A 20,302-nucleotide genomic window follows, 5' to 3' on the forward strand; every position below is an offset into this window, starting at 1 on the left:
AAGATCGCGAGCAGCTAGAAGGGGGCGAAAGTCAGTTTACAGCGCTATAACTGCACAATATCCCCAGAGGCTGTTACATGATTCAACTACAGTTTTACACACCCAAGACAACCCTGGAAGTGTCAACAGCAGTGCTGATCCAGATGCTCTGAGCAGTGGGCATCTTGAAACACATACTGAAAATGTGCATGATGCAGCTTCTGTGGGTAATGGTGTTTATGATAATGAAATGCCCGTTGATCGTTCAGACGTTTTACAACATTTTTATCATCATCAAAGGGCTCTCCACAATTTCAATGGACATATACATACAGATCATTTTAGATTTGTAAATTTGGATCGTGTACAATCATTTGTAGAGGCCGTAAATATTGTTCATGACGGCGTTCAGTCATTACTGGATAGAATCATCAGGAACATTGAACCTGGTGACTTTGTACAGTTAACCCTATTTTCGCTACAAAACAAACCCAGGAAGATTTTAATTCTGAATCTTTTTTAAATGCCGTTGCCCGCACACTTCAAAGCAACGTTGAATGTCTAGCATCCAATTCGTTAAAGCTAGTCGTCACCATCATTAAAAATAGCGGTGGTGTAAAAAAGGCGCTTGAAATCTATAGCGCCCAGTCGGATCATTAAACAAAAGAGGCAGTGGCTGTATGATTTTAACACAACAAAAACACAAACTTTTTATAGCATGTTTTACAACTGCATATTTCAGGCTAGAGCTCTATTCGCCGCTGGCCCGGTAGTAGGAGAGGTGGCTTTATCACGACACAGATTCAGTTATTTTTGTACAGAGAGATGGTGAGTAGCAACTGCCTTTGGGCAATTACCTGGGGGAACTGATCAGTGAAATACCCGATGGTACACACATCACAGAATTTGTATCCGCGGGCCCCAAAACTTACGGATACAAACTCAACACCGGTAAAACTGTCTGAAAAGTTAGTGGGGATAACACTAAATGACTAACTGTCAATCTATTAATTTCAACAGTCTAAAAGATCTAGTTCTGGACTACCCGCACAATTCTGACACAAACTCAGAAAGGTATCGTCGTACAGCAGCCGTCCATTGTGAGAAATAAAAAGTACTGGGAGATTGAAACAAGGCCATTACGCAAAACACAAAAGTGTGTTTACACAAAGCGGCGACTAACTGACGATTTCACTACCTTGCCTTTTGGGTATTAGCCAAGTATTGTGGTGATGGATACACGCCTGCAACACCCATTCTCATGCATTCTAGCTGGCCCGTCTAATTCTGGAAAGAGCTATTTTGTAAAACAACTGCTATATAATATTGAAACTAATTTTTCTCAGAAACCTGATAATATTGTTTGGTTTTATTCGTGTTGACAAAAACTATATGATGAAATCTCTCTCTCTTTTTTCCCAACGCCAGATTTGTGGAGGGTCTGCCGAATACATTCGTAGATGACGGATCATTCCCGCCGGAGAAGGTGAATTTGGCTATTGTTGATGATCTCATGGAGAGTGCTAGTGAAAATTGTGAGATAGAAAAAGCCTTTACCAAGTATGTGCACCACAGAAATCTCAGCATTTTCTACCTGGTACAAAACATATTTTGACAGGGTAAGAAAAGCCGCACGATAAATTTAAACACCAAGTACATGGTGCTTTTTAAATACCCCCGAGATAAATTACAAATTTTAACTCTAGCTCGTCAGATGTATCCCGGAAAAACACGTTTTTTCCTAGAAGCTTTTGAGGATGCAACGCGGGAGCCTTATGGGTATTTGCTTGTAGATTTGAGAGCTAATACCCCTGAGGATCTTCGCATAAGGACCGGATTGTTTCCACCAGTGTTGCCTGCTGTCTATGTTCAAAAGAAAAACACTTCTAAAAAGTGAATTTTACCCGGTATCAGACATTCTACGCTGTGTGCGTTGTGATGTAAAGATGTCTGAGAGACTCCAGCGTAACTGGGTGCTCTTAAAAACTCTGGTGAAAGCAACCCCCGCTGTCAGAAAGTCTATTTTGCACAATGCAAGCAATGATTTAATTACAGCCATAGGTGAGATTGCTTTAAACATTTTAAAAGGCAGGATTCCGCTGAAAGATCGTCAAAAAGGTATATTAAAGAAGTGTCGTAAAGCTATAAGAACCCTGAGTGACAGATCTCAGCCCATAAAGAAAAAGAAGCGGCTACTAAAGCAGGCTGGCAGGTTTATCGTCCCTCTTTTAGCTTTTGCAATTCCAATAATAACAAGCCTGCTCGCAGGAAAATAATGGAGCATACAGAGAAAATGTATCTAGTCCCCAAACACGAGCTAGACAAACTAAGACCCGGTACTACAGATAACATACGCGACAGTATTATTCGACGCCTTGATGGTGAAATTAGCGCCATTTTACAACGTCGTGACATTCCCAATGATGTGAAAATTAAAATGTATAGCTCCGTGCTACAGCGCTACTTGGTACATACGAGACACAGCTCAAAAGAAGCAACGACTTTAAATCTCGTTAGCACTCCTGATCCTGATCAGCAACAATTGTCAAACACCGACTCTGATAAAAATCAAGAGATCACTGAAATTGTCAGCCATATAAACCAAAGATATAAAAAGAATGCTGAAGTTTTACTAAACAGGTTACTGCAGAATAAAAATGTTACAGCCTGGAATAATAAAGCTGAATTTATTTTCAAAGGATCCGTAATACCAGGGTCTAACTTACTGGATTTGGTACGTAGTACAACGCAGAGTCACGCTCTGACCGGCAGAAATTTACCACCGGGTTGGGATTCATTTATGCAGGCTATGGCCGAGTTAAATATACCATCTACAGTTGTGGGTAACCCCACTACTAGGAAGCTTTTAGATGAATTAAAAATTTCCAGCAGTGAGACACATGCTGCATCTACACCACAGAAGCTAGCCCCAATGCCGCGTACAATTCAATCTTTACATTCCCCGTCATTAGGTACCACACGCGGAACTCTGCTACCTAAAAAAAGGTCTCTACCGATGCTACAAACCATGTGGCTCACGATGTAAAGAATGTACTGGATAAATGCTGTACCTGGCTTGTAACACTATATTATTTATTTTGTAAGAAGTGTAATGTTAATTGTACTTGTGATACTATTTACTTATTTATTTTGTAAGAAGTGTGTTGATGTATGATCATTGTACTATTTAATGTTTGCTTTTATACTCTGTAAGAATTTTTATACTATTGAAATGTCTTTGAGATGTATTTATTTTACAATAAAATCTTTTAAACTTTTACAATATTGTGTCTTTGGTTTTTATAATCGTATAAAACACACCGCTACATACTTGCGGGTGTTATAATACATAATGTGCCCATATAATGAGGCTGGTGTTATAAACCACGTGTAAAAATGAGAATCCTAGGATATAATTATATAACTGGACCATCTAATAGGATATAATTATATAACTGGCACAGTGTGTTATAAAACACAATTTTGCACTATATGTGCTCATTGGTAATAAAACACATCTTACAGAATAATCTCACACCAGCTAAATATAATACGAAAAATAAAACACACTGCCCTGATTACAGAATAATCTCACAGCAGCTACATATAATACAAAAAATCTAATATAAAAAAAAACAATACTGGGATAATAAACACTGTATCAAATTAACAACATCAAACTGTATTAAAAGGGGAGAGCAGACACACAGGGACAGCTGCTGCCAGCTGCAAGACAGGGAGGGGAGGGGTTACACACTTTGATACACTTTGATAGGGGTGGGTCCACCTGTCAAATTGAGTTTGATGAGTGATATGTAAGATACACTACTCAGGTTTTTTCTCCATTATACCACACCAATTTATATTTTTACTGTTTTTCATTACATTCTATGATAAAACAAGCATCCATATGTCTATGTGGCCAGACAAAGAAAAATGCTATGGCTCTTAAACTGTATTCAGACATCAGTATTTCATAAGTATGTATATGCCAAAACCAGGAGTGTTTAGAATACACCGAACAGGTGTTAATCTTTTAATTACAGCGTTTATCTGGAAGGTCCATTTCTGATTTTGCCATAAAACACAGGTTCAAGATACGGACCAAATACTGAAATGTGCATGAGGCCTTAGAAGAAGGGGAGGAAAAAAATTGAAAACACAAAAAAAAATTGACGGCATCAGGAGGGAGATAAACAAGTTGAGTGAAACTGGAGCTCACAAGTCAAAGTCAAAGCAGCACTAACATTACTGCAGAGCAATCCAACACAGCAGAGGGCTATCTGATGTTTTATTGCAAAGCACTTGGACCAATGTTATACTATGGGGCAGTGCAGATCTGCATTTTTTTTTCTGATGCCGCTTTGGCATGAGAAAATAATTGCAACATGCTGAGGGTGAATCCGATGATCACTATGATCACCCATACAAGTCTAAGGATGTGTGTGTGACATCAGACTGCACTCAGATGTCATCCCAGTCCGATATATGCCGAGACTGGCAATGGAGGGATGGAGAAATGAAAGGGGTTTTATCCAACAAAAAAAAGTTGATTTTAATCAATTGATCTTGGAATTATAATAGCTTCCACAATTGGATATGTTTAAATAAAATGTTCCCGTGCTGAGATAATCTTATAAATGCCCTGTGTACTGTGTAATGGCTGTGTTTTACCGCACTGGGTCATGGTCTCATCATACCACAGCTCCTGGGCAGGTGGGCAGAAAAAGAGAGGATACAGACATAACAGTAGGAAATTGCAGCCAATTCTTTTTGTGAGGTAAAACAATTCATTGCCTCTTTTTAAACAATTATTTAATTCAAAGAATGAATCCGCTGTGATCCCATGCTGTACTGTCTGTATCCTCTTTTTTGTGTCCTCCCCTGACCAGGAGATGTGGTATGATCAAACCATGCTCCTGTATGGTCAGGCACAGCCATTACACAGTACACAGCAGGGGCACATTTATAAGATTATTTCAGCACAAGAACATTTTATTTAAATACATCCAATTGTGGAAATTATTTTTCCAAGATACATTGATTTAACCCCTTAATGACCGCTGATACGCCTTTTAACGGCAGCTGAGATCTGCCGGCCAGCACCCCGCAACAATAGGATGCTTTTCATATTGGTTCATGTTGATCAGTGTGATATACCCTTATTACAGTGATCAAAATAAAACTAGTCAATCAAACCCCCCTTTAACACCCTCTTAGTTATGTAAAAAGAATAAGATTAAAAAAGTATTTATTTCCATTTTTCTATTAGGGTTAGGATTGGGGCTAGGGTTAGGGTTGGAGTGAGAGCTAGGGTTAGGGTAGTGCTAGCTGTTAGAATCTGTTTTGTTTTTGACCATCCGCCATCTTGTTGTGGTTTTCTGGATGCTGGTCTTTTTCTCCTGGTGCTGGGTTGTCTTATGTCAGGTGATTGTATCACCCTTTATTACCCAGAACCTGCCTCCCAGTCCTTGCTGGACAACAGCGTTAATCCACTAGAGTTCTGGCTAGGTGCTTTAAAAGCTTTCTGAGTTGGATTTTACGCAGATCTGGGACCTCTGGTTTTGCTATCCTTAGTTTCTGTTTTCAGTTGGTTTCTGCAGCCTTCTCTGTGTTTTCTATTAGGAGGTGACCTGTTTTTATACCCAGTCCTTAGATCTTTTAGGGACCTCCTTCCCCCCATCTATAGGTCTTCACTTGAGATTAACCTAGGATCGTTGGTGGGTTTATTCGCAAGGAATGGGTCGCCCACTCCATCGTAGGGTATCAGCCTAGTCTCAGTGCAGGGTCAGTTTTCCCCCTTCTATCCTAGTTCTGTGTTGCAGTTCCGTAACACTAGGGTTAGGGTAGAGCTAGGGTTGGGGCTAGGGTTGAGGCTAGAGCTAGGGTTGGAATAGGGTTAGGGTTGGGGTTAGGTTTGTGTTGGGGTTAGCGTTCTGGTGTTGGGGTTATGGAAGTGTTGGAGGTTAGGGTTATGGTTATGGTTGGGATTAGGGCTTATGATTAGGGGTGTGTTGGGGTTAGGGTTGTGTTAGGGTTGGAGTTATAATTAGGGGATTCCACTGTTTATGTACATCAGGGGGTGTCCAAATGTGACATGGCACCCACCATTGATTCCAGCCAATTTTGCATTCAAAAAGTAAAACTGTGCTCCCTTCCTTCTGAGACCTGCCATGGACCCAAACAGTGGCTTTCTCTCATATAAGGGGTATTGAAAAGAAAAAAAACACAAGGCGCCCCCAATGTGTCACACTGTATATAAATAAATACAGACTTGGTAGGGAATATGCTCACCTATTGCAGTTGTGAAAATGGGTCACAACTCCCATGCGGGTGTAACCGTAGCAGCAGGTCTCCACAGAAATCCAGGAGGATGTTGGGAGTAGTAGTCTTAGGCAAAATGAAGACCGCGCTCACGGGATATATTTAAAATGGTTTATTTTGCCTACGCGTTTCAAGAGCGTTCCTGCTCTCTTCCTCAGGGCATGTAATACATAACACAATATGGAGTATATTTATAGAAAAGAAATGAAGGGGAGGGGCGACCATGCCCCTATATTATAGTACTTGAACAGGTTAAAAACATATATATATATATATGGTAATACAAAGGCAATACACATTAATATCAATAACCTAAAACGAAAATTTATTAAAAAAAAAACAAACAAACAGAAACATGAAAAAAAATATTAAAATGAATAAAAAATAAACTGGGAGCTGAGTATCTCAGGTAGCACAACAAGTATTCGAACCGGGGACCCTTGTATGGTAATTCTATTATTTAAGCTCCTCAAGTCATTGTGCCACCGGTTCCTGATAGGTTCTTCAGTTCAAGATTTTGTTAGGTTAGAGGATATCTGCTATTACATTTAGCCCTTCAGGTTCAAGGGAATTCAAGGTATATATCCAAAAAATAGCCCATACCAGTACAGGATTCAAACATCCTTCCTTTCCTTATTCTTTTCCAATCAGTCATGTCTTCACCTGCACCACTTCCTTTGTTATTTACATTATCACTTGTCCTTGCAACAAGATATATGTTGGTAGGACTACACAACCACTCCACCTCCGTATGAACTCACACCGACACAATATTAAAACAGGTTATCTTAAACATGGTCTTTCTAGACATTTCAATATCGCACATAATTGTAATCCTTTATTATTTCGTGTTCACCCCATTGATCACGTTCCTGCACATGTTTCTAATCGTACACAGTCACTTAATAGGAAAGAAATTTTTTGGATATATACCTTGAATTCCCTTGAACCTGAAGGGCTAAATGTAATAGCAGATATCCTCTAACCTAACAAAATCTTGAACTGAAGAACCTATCAGGAACCGGTGGCACAATGACTTGAGGAGCTTAAATAATAGAATTACCATACAAGGGTCCCCGGTTCGAATACTTGTTGTGCTACCTGAGATACTCAGCTCCCAGTTTATTTTTTATTCATTTTAATAATTTTTTTCATTTTTTCATGTTTCTGTTTGTTTGTTTTTTTTAATAAATTTTTGTTTTAGGTTATTGATATTAATGTGTATTGCCTTTGCATTACCATATATATATGTTTTTAACCTGTTCAAGTACTATAATATAGGGGCATGGTCGCCCCTCCCCTTCCTTTCTTTTCTATAAATATACTCCATATTGTGTTATGTATTACATGCCCTGAGGAAGAGAGCAGGAACGCTCTTGAAACGCGTAGGCAAAATAAACCATTTTAAATATATCCCGTGAGCGCGGTCTTCATTTTGCCTAAGACTACTATATAAGGGGTATTGGCGTACTCAGAAGAAATTGCACAACAAATTTTGTGATCCATATTCTCCTGATACCCTTGTGAAAATATAAAAGTTTGTTCCAAAGTACATCTTTTGTGAAAAAAGTTGTCACAAAGTGACTGTCCTAGCGTGACATGACACGACAAGAGGTCGGTCAGAAAACAGCAGAACACACAAGGGTACACTTTAACAACGGTGGGCCCTGTGTTAGAGAACGGGGAAATGGACATCTCCTGCACTCTCCTAAGGATGAGCCCTGCTCTTCCTGACATCCCTATACAGGTTCTTTCAACCTGTCGCCGAGCTGGATACCTTAGCCATCACTCACCCTGCACTTATCTCTGGGTAGGGAATTGACAGGTGAGAGCACTGGTCCCACCGCTGAACTAATACAACACAGGGAAAGTTACACAACAAAGGGACAAAGAAACAATAACACCACACTTCGCTTTCTCTGCTACAATGCACCGTACAGCAGAGTAATGCACCAGGTATGAGAATTCAGCTGAAGAACAACCGCACTCAGCAAGCTCCTTTTTCCAGCAAGGTTGGTATCCAAAGGTCCTGTATAACCAACAGTCAGCTGATACATCAGGTGACCTTATGAAGGATGGTGGGAGTGGTCACCACCAACATCAGCTGACCCAGCAGCAATGCAATGCAATAACACCAGCGGACACCGGGCGGAAAACTGCATTAACCCCAAATGACCAGAAAGGAAAAAAGGTTTTAATCAGAGGGAAACCAGATCTGCCACAGCTCCAAACCTGGATCGTGACAGTACCCCCCTTTCAAAGAGAGGCCTCTGGACACAACACTGAACATCACCAGAAAACAACCTACGGTGAAGACGCCTCGATCCACCAGAGTTCATCTTGGCAGTCACCTGACTCTCAGTTTTATGGCAACTGGGGGAAGATGGCAATACCAGCAACGTAGGCTCCAGAGGCGCCACAAATCTCCAGAGCACCGACCTGGAGAATGAGTTGTGCACATGAATTACTGGGGGTAACTCCAGCTGGTAAGTTCCTGGACTGAGAATTGACGACACTCGATATGGACCAATCACCCTGGAACTCCAGGTCCCAGTTGCACACTTCCACCTGATGTTTTTGGTGGACACCCATACGCACTCATTCACACACAGGTCCGGACCTGAACGTTTATTTCCACGCATACATCTGCCACAAGATGGTGAACTCTTTGAGGAATTGACAACAGAGGCGTCCCCGTGTGTCACCACACTCACACCCCCACAATGCTCACAGGGAACCACTACCCTCCCCTGATCCCTCCTCCCAAGAGGACTCCGACACTCAGGGTTAGCTTGTGGAGAGGGTTGAGTCCTGCCCCTACTCCCTGGGAGCACCTCTGCTGCCCCCAATGGAGAAGGGGTAGATTGTAGAAGGACGACAGAGACAGTAGCCCCCGGGCAGCAGCCCTCAAAAAACTGATCCCAGCTGACCACTTCCCTTGACTGCCAATCTATGACCGGGTTGTGTTTTTTCAACCAAGGGAGTCCTAAAACGATGGGTGTTGGTATTCCCCCCAAGATGTAGCACGACAGGATCTCTTCATGACGAGTCTCTATACGCAGGTGTATATCATCCACGACTTGGGTCACCCACCCCTGGCTGAGTGGTACAGAGTCAATGCCCTGGACGCTTAGGGCTATGGGTCTGGACAAAATGAGCATCCACCAGATTGACACCTGCTCCACTGTCCACAAGCACCGGTATACACTCAGTTACCCCACCAACCACTACTTCAGCTGACAGGGTACACTGAGGAGAAGATATGGAGGAAATATACACTCCCTGGTCACCTCCATCCACATGACCAGGGGGATGTGGCTTCTTAGGTGGTACAGGTATTTTGGCGCAAGCTGGGCAGACACCAATAAAATGACAAGTCTGCCAACAGTAAAAACATGCCCCCACACCACGGCGAACTGCAGGAAACCCCGTTTGGGAAACAACTCCTCCCACCTGCATGGGTTTGTCCGCCTGCTCAGGTGTGTCCCCCTCCCTAGCAAGGACTACCGGAGGCACATTAGGTGTATGTCTCTCCCTCAAGCGTCTATCTACCCAGATGGCAAGGGACATGGCGGGCTCCAACAACCTGGGGGCAGCATCCTGCACAAGAGTATCCTGCAAACTTGGAGACAGACCCTGCCTAAAATGACTCCTAAGGGCAGGGTCATTTCACTGTGTGTCAGTGGCCCACCTCCTGAACTCCGAGCAGTACTCCTCAGCTGGCCAACCCTCCTGCTTGATTTTACACAGTCGGGATTCCGCCAGGGAGACGCCATCAGGATCCCCATACACAAGAGTCAAAGCCACAAAAAACTCGTCCACCGACCGTAAAGATGGAGAACCAGCTGGCAGGGAGAAAGCCCAGGATTGGGGATCACCCTTAAAAAGGGATATTATAATCCGCACACACTGTTCCTCACTCCCTGATGAACAAGGGTGGAGCCTGAAGTATAGCTTACAGGCTTCCTGAAAAACCAAAAATGTATCTCTTCTTCCAGAGAACCTGTCTGGGAGAGATATCTTGGGTTCTGGTTGAGCATGTACCTGGACCGAAGTCCAAAACCCCACCAACTGCTGCAGCTGCTGCACCACCTCACCACGCGGCAACTTAAACTCCTCGGTGAGGTCCTGAAGTAGTTGGGCAAAGGCCTGCATTTGAGCCATTGCTCACCAGAAAAAATGGGACGGTTGGTTATAATGTCACGAAGTGACTGTCCTAGCGTGACATGACCCGACAAGAGGTCGGTCACAAAACAGCAGAACACACAAGAGTACACCGGGGAAACTTTAACAACGGTGGGCCCTGCGATAGGGAACAGGGAAATGGACACCTCCTGCACTCTCCTAAGGATGAGCCCTGCTCTTCCTGAGGTCCCTACACAGGTTATTTAAACCTGTCGCCGAGCTGAATACCTTAGCCCTCACTCGCCCTGCACCTATCCCTGGGAAGGGAATTGGCAGGTGAGAGCACTGGTCCCACCACTGCACTAAGGCTACGTTCACATTAGCGTTAAGCTAATGTGCGTCGGGTTTGCGTCGGCGACGCAGCGGCGACGCATGCGTCATGCGCCCCTATACTTAACATGGGGGACGCATGCGTTTTTTTTTGTTGCGTTGTGCGACACATGCGTCTTTTTTGCCGCAAGCGTCGGACCAAGAAAACGCAACAAGTTGCATTTTTCTTGCGTCCGATTTTCGGCAAAAACCGACGCATGCGTCGCAAAACGCAGCGTTTTTGCGTGCGTTTTGACGCGTTTTTGCGTGCGTTGTGCGTTGCGTCGCCGACACAGAGGCGCACAACGCTAGTGTGAACATAGCCTAATACAACACAGGGAAAGTTACACAACAAAGGGACAAAGAAACAATAACACCACGCTTAGCTTTCTCTGCTACAATGCACCGTACAGCAGAGTAATGCACCAGGTATGAGAATTCAGCTGAAGAACAACAGCACTCAGCAAGCTCCTTTTCCAGCAAGGTTGGTATCCAAAGGACCTGTGTAACCAACAGTCAGCTGATGCATCAGGTGACCTTATGAAGGATGGTGGGAGTGGTCACCACCAACATCAACTGACCCAGCAGCAATGCAGTGCAATAACACCAGCGGCCACCGGGGGGGAAAACTGCATTAACCCCAAATGACCAGAAAGGAAAAAAGGTTTTAATCAGAGGGAAACCAGATCTGCCACAGCTCCAAACCTGGATCGTGACAAAAGTACAATGTTCATTTTTTCCTTCCACATTGCTTTAGTTCTCGTGAAGAACCTGGAGGGTTAATAAACTTCTTGAATGTGGTTTTGAGCACCTTGAGGGATGCAGTTTTTTGAATGGTGTCACTTTTGGCTATTTTCTGTTAGATTGACTCACTTCAAATGTGAGGGGTGCCTATAAAAAATGGTTTTGTAAATTTTGTTGGAAAAATGAGAAATTGATGGTCAACTTTTAACCCTTATAGTGTCCTAACGAAAAAAAAAAAAATGTTTCCAAAATTGTGCTGATGTAAAGCTGACAGCTGGGAAATGTTATTTATTAACTATTTTGTGTGAATGACACTCTGATTTAACCCCTTCACCCCCAAGGGTGGTTTGCACGTTAATGACCGGGCCAATTTTTACAATTCTGACCACTGTCCCTTTATGAGGCTATAACTCTGGAACACTTTGACGGATCTTGGCGATTCTGACATTGTTTTCTCGTGATATATTGTACTTCATGTTAGTGGTAAAATTTATTCGATATAACTTGCGTTTATTTGTGAAAAAAATGGAAATTTGGCAAAAATTTTGAAAATTTTGCAATTTTCCAACTTTGAATTTTTATGCCCTTAAATCACAGACATATGTCACGCAAAATACTTAATAAGTAACATTTCCCACATGTCTACTTTACATCAGTACAATTTTGGAACCAAAATTTTTTTTTGTGACGGAGTTATAAGGGTTAAAAGTTGACCAGCAATTTCTCATTTTTACAACACCATTTTTTTTTAGGGACCACATCTCATTTGAAGTCATTTTGAGGGGTCTATATGATAGAAAATACTCAAGTGTGACACCATTCTAAAAACTGCACCCCTCAAGGTGCTCAAAACCACATTCAAGAAGTTTATTAACCCTTCAGGTGTTTCACAGGAATTTTTGGAATGTTTAAATAAAAATGAACATTTAACTTTTTTTCACACAAAATTTAATTCAGCTCCAATTTGTTTTATTTTACCAAGGGTAACAGGAGAAAATGGACCCCCAAAGTTGTTGTACAATTTGTCCTGAGTACGCTGATACCCCATATGTGGGGGTAAACCACTGTTTGGGCGTATGGCAGAGCTCGGAAGGAAAGGAGCGCCATTTGACTTTTCAATGCAAAATTGACTGGAATTGAGATGGGACGCCATGTTGCGTTTTTGAGAGCCCCTGATGTGCCTAAACACTGAAACCCCCTACAAGTGACACCATTTTGGAAAGTAGACCCCCTAAGGAACTTATCTTGATGTGTGGTGAGCACTTTGACCCACCAAGTGCTTCACAGAAGTTTATAATGCAGAGCCGTAAAAATAAAAAATCATATTTTTTCACAAAAATGATCTTTTCGCCCCCAATTTTTTATTTTCCCAAGGGTAAGAGAAGAAATTGGACCGCAAAAAATGTTGTGCAATTTGTCCTGAGTACGCTGATACCCCATATGTGGGTGTAAACCATTGTTTGGGCGCATGGCAGAGCTTGGAAGGGAAGGAGCGCCATTTGACTTTTCAATGCAAAATTGACTGGAATTGAGATGGGACGCCATGTTGCGTTTGGAGAGCCCCTGATGTGCCTAAACACTGAAACCCCCTACAAGTGACACCATTTTGGAAAGTAGACCCCCTAAGGAACTCATCTTGATGTGTGGTGAGCACTTTGACCCACCAAGTGCTTCACAGAAGTTTATAATGCAGAGCCGTAAAAATAAAAAATCATATTTTTTCACAAAAATGATCTTTTCGCCCCCAATTTTTTATTTTCCCAAGGGTAAGAGAAGAAATTGGACCGCAAAAAATGTTGTGCAATTTGTCCTGAGTACGCTGATACCCCATATGTGGGTGTAAACCATTGTTTGGGCGCATGGCAGAGCTTGGAAGGGAAGGAGCGCCATTTGACTTTTCAATGCAAAATTGACTGGAATTGAGATGGGACGCCATGTTGCGTTTGGAGAGCCCCTGATGTGCCTAAACACTGAAACCCCCTACAAGTGACACCATTTTGGAAAGTAGACCCCCTAAGGAACTCATCTTGATGTGTGGTGAGCACTTTGACCCACCAAGTGCTTCACAGAAGTTTATAATGCAGAGCCGTAAAAAAAAAAATCATATTTTTTCACAAAAATGATCTTTTTGCCCCCAATTTTTTATTTTCCCAAGGGTAAGAGAATAAATTGGACCCCAAAAAATGTTGTGCAATTTGTCCTGAGTACGCTGATACCCCATATGTGGGTGTAAACCATTGTTTGGGCGCATGGCAGAGCTTGGAAGGGAAGGAGCGCCATTTGACTTTTCAATGCAAAATTGACTGGAATTGAGATGGGACGCCATGTTGCGTTTGGAGAGCCCCTGATGTGCCTAAACATTGAAACTCCCTACAAGTGACACCATTTTGGAAAGTAGACCCCCTAAGGAACTTATCTAGATGTGTTTTGAGAGCTTTGAACCCCCAAGTGTTTCACTACAGATTATAACGCAGAGCCGTGAAAATATTTTTTTTTTCTCAAAAATGATTTTTTAGCCCCCAGCTTTGTATTTTTACAAGGGTAACAGAATAAATTGGACCCCAAAATTTGTTTTCCAATTTGTCCTGAGTACGCTGATACCCCATATGTGGGGGGGAACCACTGTTTGGGCGCATGACAGAGCTCGGAAGGGAAGGAGCGCCATTTGGAATGCAGACTTAAATGGATTGGTCAGCAGCCGTCACGTTGCATTTGCAGAGCCCCTGATGTACCCAAACAGTACAAACCCCCCACAAGTGACCCCATATTGGAAACTAGACCTCCCAAGGAACTTATCTAGATGTGTTTTGAGAACTTTGAACCCCCAAGTGTTTCACTAAAGTTTATAGCGCAAATCCGTGAAAATAAAAATTGTTTTTTTTTTCACAAAAATGATTTTTTAGCCCCCAGTTTTGTATTTTCACAAGGGTAACAGGATAAATTGGACCCCAAAAGTTGTTGTCCAATTTGTCCTGAGTACGCTGTTACCCCATATGTGGGGGGAACCACTGTTTGGGTGCATGACAGAGCTCGGAAGGGAAGGAGCACCATTTGGAATGCAGCCTTAAATGGATTGGTCTGCAGGCGTCACGTTGCATTTGCAGAGCCCCTGATGTACCCAAACAGTACAAACCCCCCACAAGTGACCCCATATTGGAAACTAGACCTCCCAAGGAACTTATCTAGATGTGTTGTGAGAACTTTGAACCCCCAAGTGTTTCACTACAGTTTATAACGCAGAGCCGTGAAAATAAAACATATTTTTTTCCCACAAAAATGATTTTAGCCCCCCCAATTTTTATTTTCCTAAGGATAACAAGAGAGCTTGGACCCCAGAAGTTGTTGTTCAATTTGTCCCGAGTACGCTGATAACACATATGTTGGGGTAAACCCCTTTTTGGGCGCACGGGAGAGCTCAGAAGGGAAGGAGCACTGTTTTACTTTTTCAACGCAGAATTGGCTGGAATTGAGATTGGACGCCATGTCGCGCTTGGAGAGCCCCTGATGTGCCTGGACAGTGGAAACTCCCCAATTCTACCTGAAACCCTAACCCAAACACACCCCTAACCCTAATCCCAACGGTAACCCTAACCACACCCCTAGCCCTGACACACCCATAATTCTAATCCCAACCCTAATCCAAACGTAAATGTAATCCAAACCCTAACTTTAGCCCCAACCCTAACTTTAGCCCCAACCCTAACTTTAGCCCCAACCCTAACTTTACCTCCAACCCTAGCCCTAACCCTAACCCTACCCCTAAACCTAAACGTGACTGAAATACGTGGCACTGAAATATGTGGCACTGAAATATGTGGCACTGAAATACGTGGCACTTAAATACGTGGCACTTAAATACGTGGCACTTAAATATGTGGCACTGAAATACGTGGCACTGAAATACGTGGCACTGAAATACGTGGCACTTAAATATGTGGCACTGAAATATGTGATATGTGGCACTGAAATACGTGGCACTGAAATATGTGGCACTGAAATACGTGATACGTGGCACTGAAATACGTGATACGTGGCACTTAAATACGTGGCACTGAAATACGTGGCACTGAAACACGTGCAACTGTAATACGTGGTACTAAAATATGTGGCACTGAAATACGTGATACGTGGCACTGAAATACGTGATACGTGGCACTTAAATACGTGGCACTGAAACACGTGGCACTGAAATACGTGATACGTTGCCCTGAAATACATGGCACTGAAATATGTGGCACTGAAATACGTGGCACTGAAATATGTGGCACTGAAATACGTGGCACTTAAATACGTGGTACTTAAATACGTGGCACTTAAATACGTGGCACTTAAATACGTGGCACTGAAATACGTGGCACTGAAATACGTGGCACTGAAATACGTGGCACTTAAATACATGGCACTGAAATATGTGATACGTGGCACTGAAATACGTGGCACTGAAATACGTGGCACTGAAATACGTGGCACTGAAATACGTGGCACTGAAATATGTGGCACTTAAATATGTGGCACTGAAATACGTGGCACTGAAATACGTGGCACTGAAATACGTGGCACTTAAATACGTGGCACTGAAATACGTGGCACTGAAATACGTGGCACTTAAATACGTGGCACTGAAATATGTGATACGTGGCACTTAAATATGTGGCACTGAAATACATGGCACTGAAATATGTGGCACTGAAATACGTGGCACTTAAATACGTGGCACTGAAACACGTGGCACTGAAATACGTGATACGTGGCACTGAAATATGTGGCACTGAAATACGTGACACTGAAATATGTGATACGTGGCACTTAAATACGTGGCACTGAAATACATGGCACTGAAATACGTGGCACTGAAATACGTGGCACTTAAATACGTGGCACTGAAACACGTGGCACTGAAATACGTGATACGTGGCACTGAAATACGTGGCACTGAAATACGTGGCACTGAAATACGTGGCACTGAAACACGTGCAACTGTAATACGTGGTACTAAAATATGTGGCACTGAAATACGTGATATGTGGCACTGAAATACGTGATACGTGGCACTGAAATACGTGGCACTGAAACACGTGGCACTGAAATACGTGATATGTTGCCCTGAAATACATGACACTGAAATACGTGGCACTGAAATACGTGGCACTGAAATACGTGGCACTGAAATACGTGGCACTATGACTGTCAGAAAATGTTCATTAAACGGTTAGGGGTGAGGTTAGGGGTAGAGTTAGGGTTAGGGTTTGGATCCCTTTATCACAATGATGGTGGTGGGTGGCTTTTCAGTGTGTTTTCTGTTTTTTTTCGATAAAAATGCATGCGTTTTTAACGCAAACAAACGCATGTGCTTAAAAACGCAAGAAAATACTGCAGGTTGTATTTCTGTAAATTAACGCATGCAGAAAAAAACCGCATGCGTTTGAAAACGCGACCAAACGTGTACAAAAAAAACGCATGCATTTTCAATGTTAAATATAGGGAAAAAACGCATGCGTTTTTTTGTGCAAAAAACGCTGCAGACAAAAACGCAAGTGTGAAACCAGCGACGCTTTTTATAGCAAAAAAGTTTTTGCGTCTCCACATTTTGAGAGCTATAATTTTTCCACATTTTGCTCCACAGAGTCATGTGAGGTCTTGTTTTTTGCGGGACGAGTTGACGTTTTTATTGGTAACATTTTCGGACACGTGACCATTTTTGATCGCTTTTTATTCCGATTTTTGTGAGGCAGAATGACCAAAAACCAGCAATTCCTGAATTTCTTTTGGGAGAGGCGTTTATACCGTTCCGCGTTTGGTAAAATTGATAAAGCAGTTTTATTCTTCGGGTCAGTACGATTACAGCGATATCTCATTTATATCATTTTTTTATGTTTTGGCGCTTTTATACGATAAAAAGTATTTTATAGAAAAAATAATTATTTTGGTATCGCTTTATTCTGAGGACTATAACTTTTTTATTTTTTTGCTGATGATGCTGTATGGCGGCTTGTTTTTTGCGGGACAAGATGGCGTTTTCAGCGCTACCATGGATATTTATATCAGTCTTTTTGATCGCGTGTTATTCCACTTTTTGTTCGGCGGTATGGTAATAAAGCGTTGTTTTTTGCCTCGTTTTTTTTTTTTTTTCTTACGGTGTTTACTGAAGGGGTTAACTAGTGGGGCAGTTTTATAGGTGGGGTCGTTACGGACGCGGCAATACTAAATATGTGTACTTTTATTGTTTTTTTTTTTTATTTAGATAAAGAAATGTATTTATGGGAATAATATTTTTTTTTTTTTCATTATTTTGGAATATTTTTTTTTATTTTTTTTTACACATTTGGAAATTTTTTTTTTTACTTTTTTACTTTGCCCCAGGGGGGGACAATACAGATCGGTGATCTGCCAGTTTGCATAGCACTCTGACAGATCACCGATCTGCGAGAAGTGCAGGCTGCTTCACAGTGCCTGCTCTGAGCAGGCGTCTGTGAAGCCACCTCCCTCCCTGCAGGACCCGGATCCGCGGCCATCTTGGATCCGGGTCTGGAGCAGGCAGGGAGGGAGGTAAGACCCTCGCAGCAACGCGATCACATCGCGTTGCTGCGGGGGGCTCAGGGAAGCCCGCAGGGAGCCCCCTCCCTGCGCGATGCTTCCCTGCACCGCCGGCACATCGCGATCATGTTTGATCGCGGTGTGCCGGGGGTTAATGTGCCGGGAGCGGTCCGTGACCGCTCCTGGCACATAGTGCCGGATGTCAGCTGCGATATGCAGCCGACACCCGGCCGCGATCGGCCGCGCTCCCCCCGTGAGCGCGGCCGATCGGCTATGACGTACTATCCCGTCGGCGGTCATACGGGCCCACCCCACCTCGACGGGATAGTACGTCGGATGTCAGGAAGGGGTTAAGGGTACAAAAATTCAAAGTTTGAAAATTGCAAAATTTTTGAAAAATTTCCGTTTTTTTTTTTTTTTTTTTTAATAAATAAACACAAGTTATATAGAAGAAATTTTACCACTGACATGAAGTACAAAATGTCAAGAAACAAACAATCTCAGAATCAGTGGGATATGTTGAAGCGTTCCAGAGCTATAACTTCATAAAATTACAGTGGTCAGAATTGTAAAAATTGGCTTGGTCATTAAGTACCAAATTGGCTCTGTCACTAAGTGGTTAAATGAACTTTTGTCCGTGGGAAAACCCCTTTAAGGTCTCCATATTCTCCACACCTGTGAATACGATTCTCTCATGGAAGAAAAATTGATCACACTAAGATGACATTTGGATCAAAGTCTGACAGAGTTTGATCAGTGTGGCATTACCACAATCATCTGGATTCTCTAGCATAAGAGAATTGATGGCCATGTGACCTCGGCTTAAGACTGATGCTTACCTCTATTGCATGCTGAAACTGCTCATGTTCTCTTTGAAGTTGCTCTGCCTCTTGCAGTGAACTGGCAGTAATTATTCCAGCATTTAGCATAGATTCACCATTTCTGATCCAGCCGAGTACCTGTTGTATTTAAGGTAAAAACATAAGACCCTCTATTGTAGGTGATTTAGTAAACAAAATGTGTTAATTACTATCAAAAAGTATTGCATACCATTTTTTTTTAAGTTTAGACACTTATTTAGACAATTCTTGAAAAGAGAAAGAAGCCTGTTGGATGTTTATTCCGAAAACATGCCATCTAAATAGGCTAACTAGTAAAGAGAAATTAATCCTGCTTTATTAATAGACATGAATTATAAAAAAGTGAATATAGAAAAAAAAAACAATAATTTTAATAAATGTTAAATATACATTTACATACATATTTCTTTGAATATAATTAAACTTACACATTGTTATATCCTGATGTAAGTTTTTTGTATTCTGCTAAGACTGGTTTGAATATTAAATAGTACCCAGACAATAAAGAGTTAATATATGTCAGTGCACTAACCACATAATAAAAAAAAAAAAAAAAAAAAGTGTTTTATTTTACCATGTTAACGTGTGCTGGCAGGAGTTTTTCAAAGAAGCAGAATAAAATATGAATTTTATTTTTTTTCAAATGCTGGTTTTCTACTAATTTGACCTCTGCCGCAATCTGCTGTGCATATCTTCTTCACAGAGCGAGCTGACAGTCTGGTCCAGTAGTATGGCCACAATGCTGCTAGCGGAGGCACCTTTCCTTCTGTAGCATTAGAGAAGCACAGGGGAACTGAGGCTGCTCAGATACATTGATTTGTCCCGGTTCAGAGCTAGCATGAACAGGTAGTAAATAAAGCATAATGCCTGTTGGCTATGCACGCTCCTAATGTAGGTAGTAGTCCGATCTGAGACTGCAGGGTGACATCAACCTAGGCAATGAGTTACACAATATTAATGTAACAATCCCTTCCTTTTTTAAAACTGAGACACTTGTTAATAAGAAGTTACTTGTATTTTTATTTTTTTTGTCTTTTTAATGGTACATTGCAATTTTAACTACATAAGAATTTGAGTCAACCCACATAAGGCTACATTCATGCATCTGTGTGAGCGTTACTGTAAGAGAGAAATGGACTGATTTTTTTCTCAGATGTTATTTTAGTTTCTCCTGTTTTTTTTTTTTTTGTTGATGCAGGTAGCCTATTTTAACTATTTTTTATCCATTTACTGGCAATGAATCACTAAGGCCGGCCTCACACTAGCGAGTTTTACGGACGTATGAGGGCATAAACTACGTCCGTAAAATACGCATTACACACGGCCCAATGATTCTCTATGGCCCAGCTCCTATCTGCCATATATTA

At 42.0% G+C, this 20,302-nt stretch overlaps 1 protein-coding gene across 1 annotated transcript in view; it reads right to left on the reverse strand.

The window, feature by feature from the left end:
• TRIO (trio Rho guanine nucleotide exchange factor) overlaps positions 1-20,302 on the reverse strand; it is a 3,555,343-nt gene that overhangs the window by 2,669,432 nt on the left and 865,609 nt on the right. Inside the window, 1 exon segment of the mRNA XM_077269474.1 lies at positions 18,915-19,034. Within this exon segment, the coding sequence (XP_077125589.1) occupies positions 18,915-19,034 (120 nt within the window).

The sequence above is a fragment of the Ranitomeya variabilis genome, chromosome 6 (genome assembly GCF_051348905.1).
Source record: "Ranitomeya variabilis isolate aRanVar5 chromosome 6, aRanVar5.hap1, whole genome shotgun sequence".
NCBI lineage: Eukaryota > Metazoa > Chordata > Amphibia > Anura > Dendrobatidae > Ranitomeya > Ranitomeya variabilis.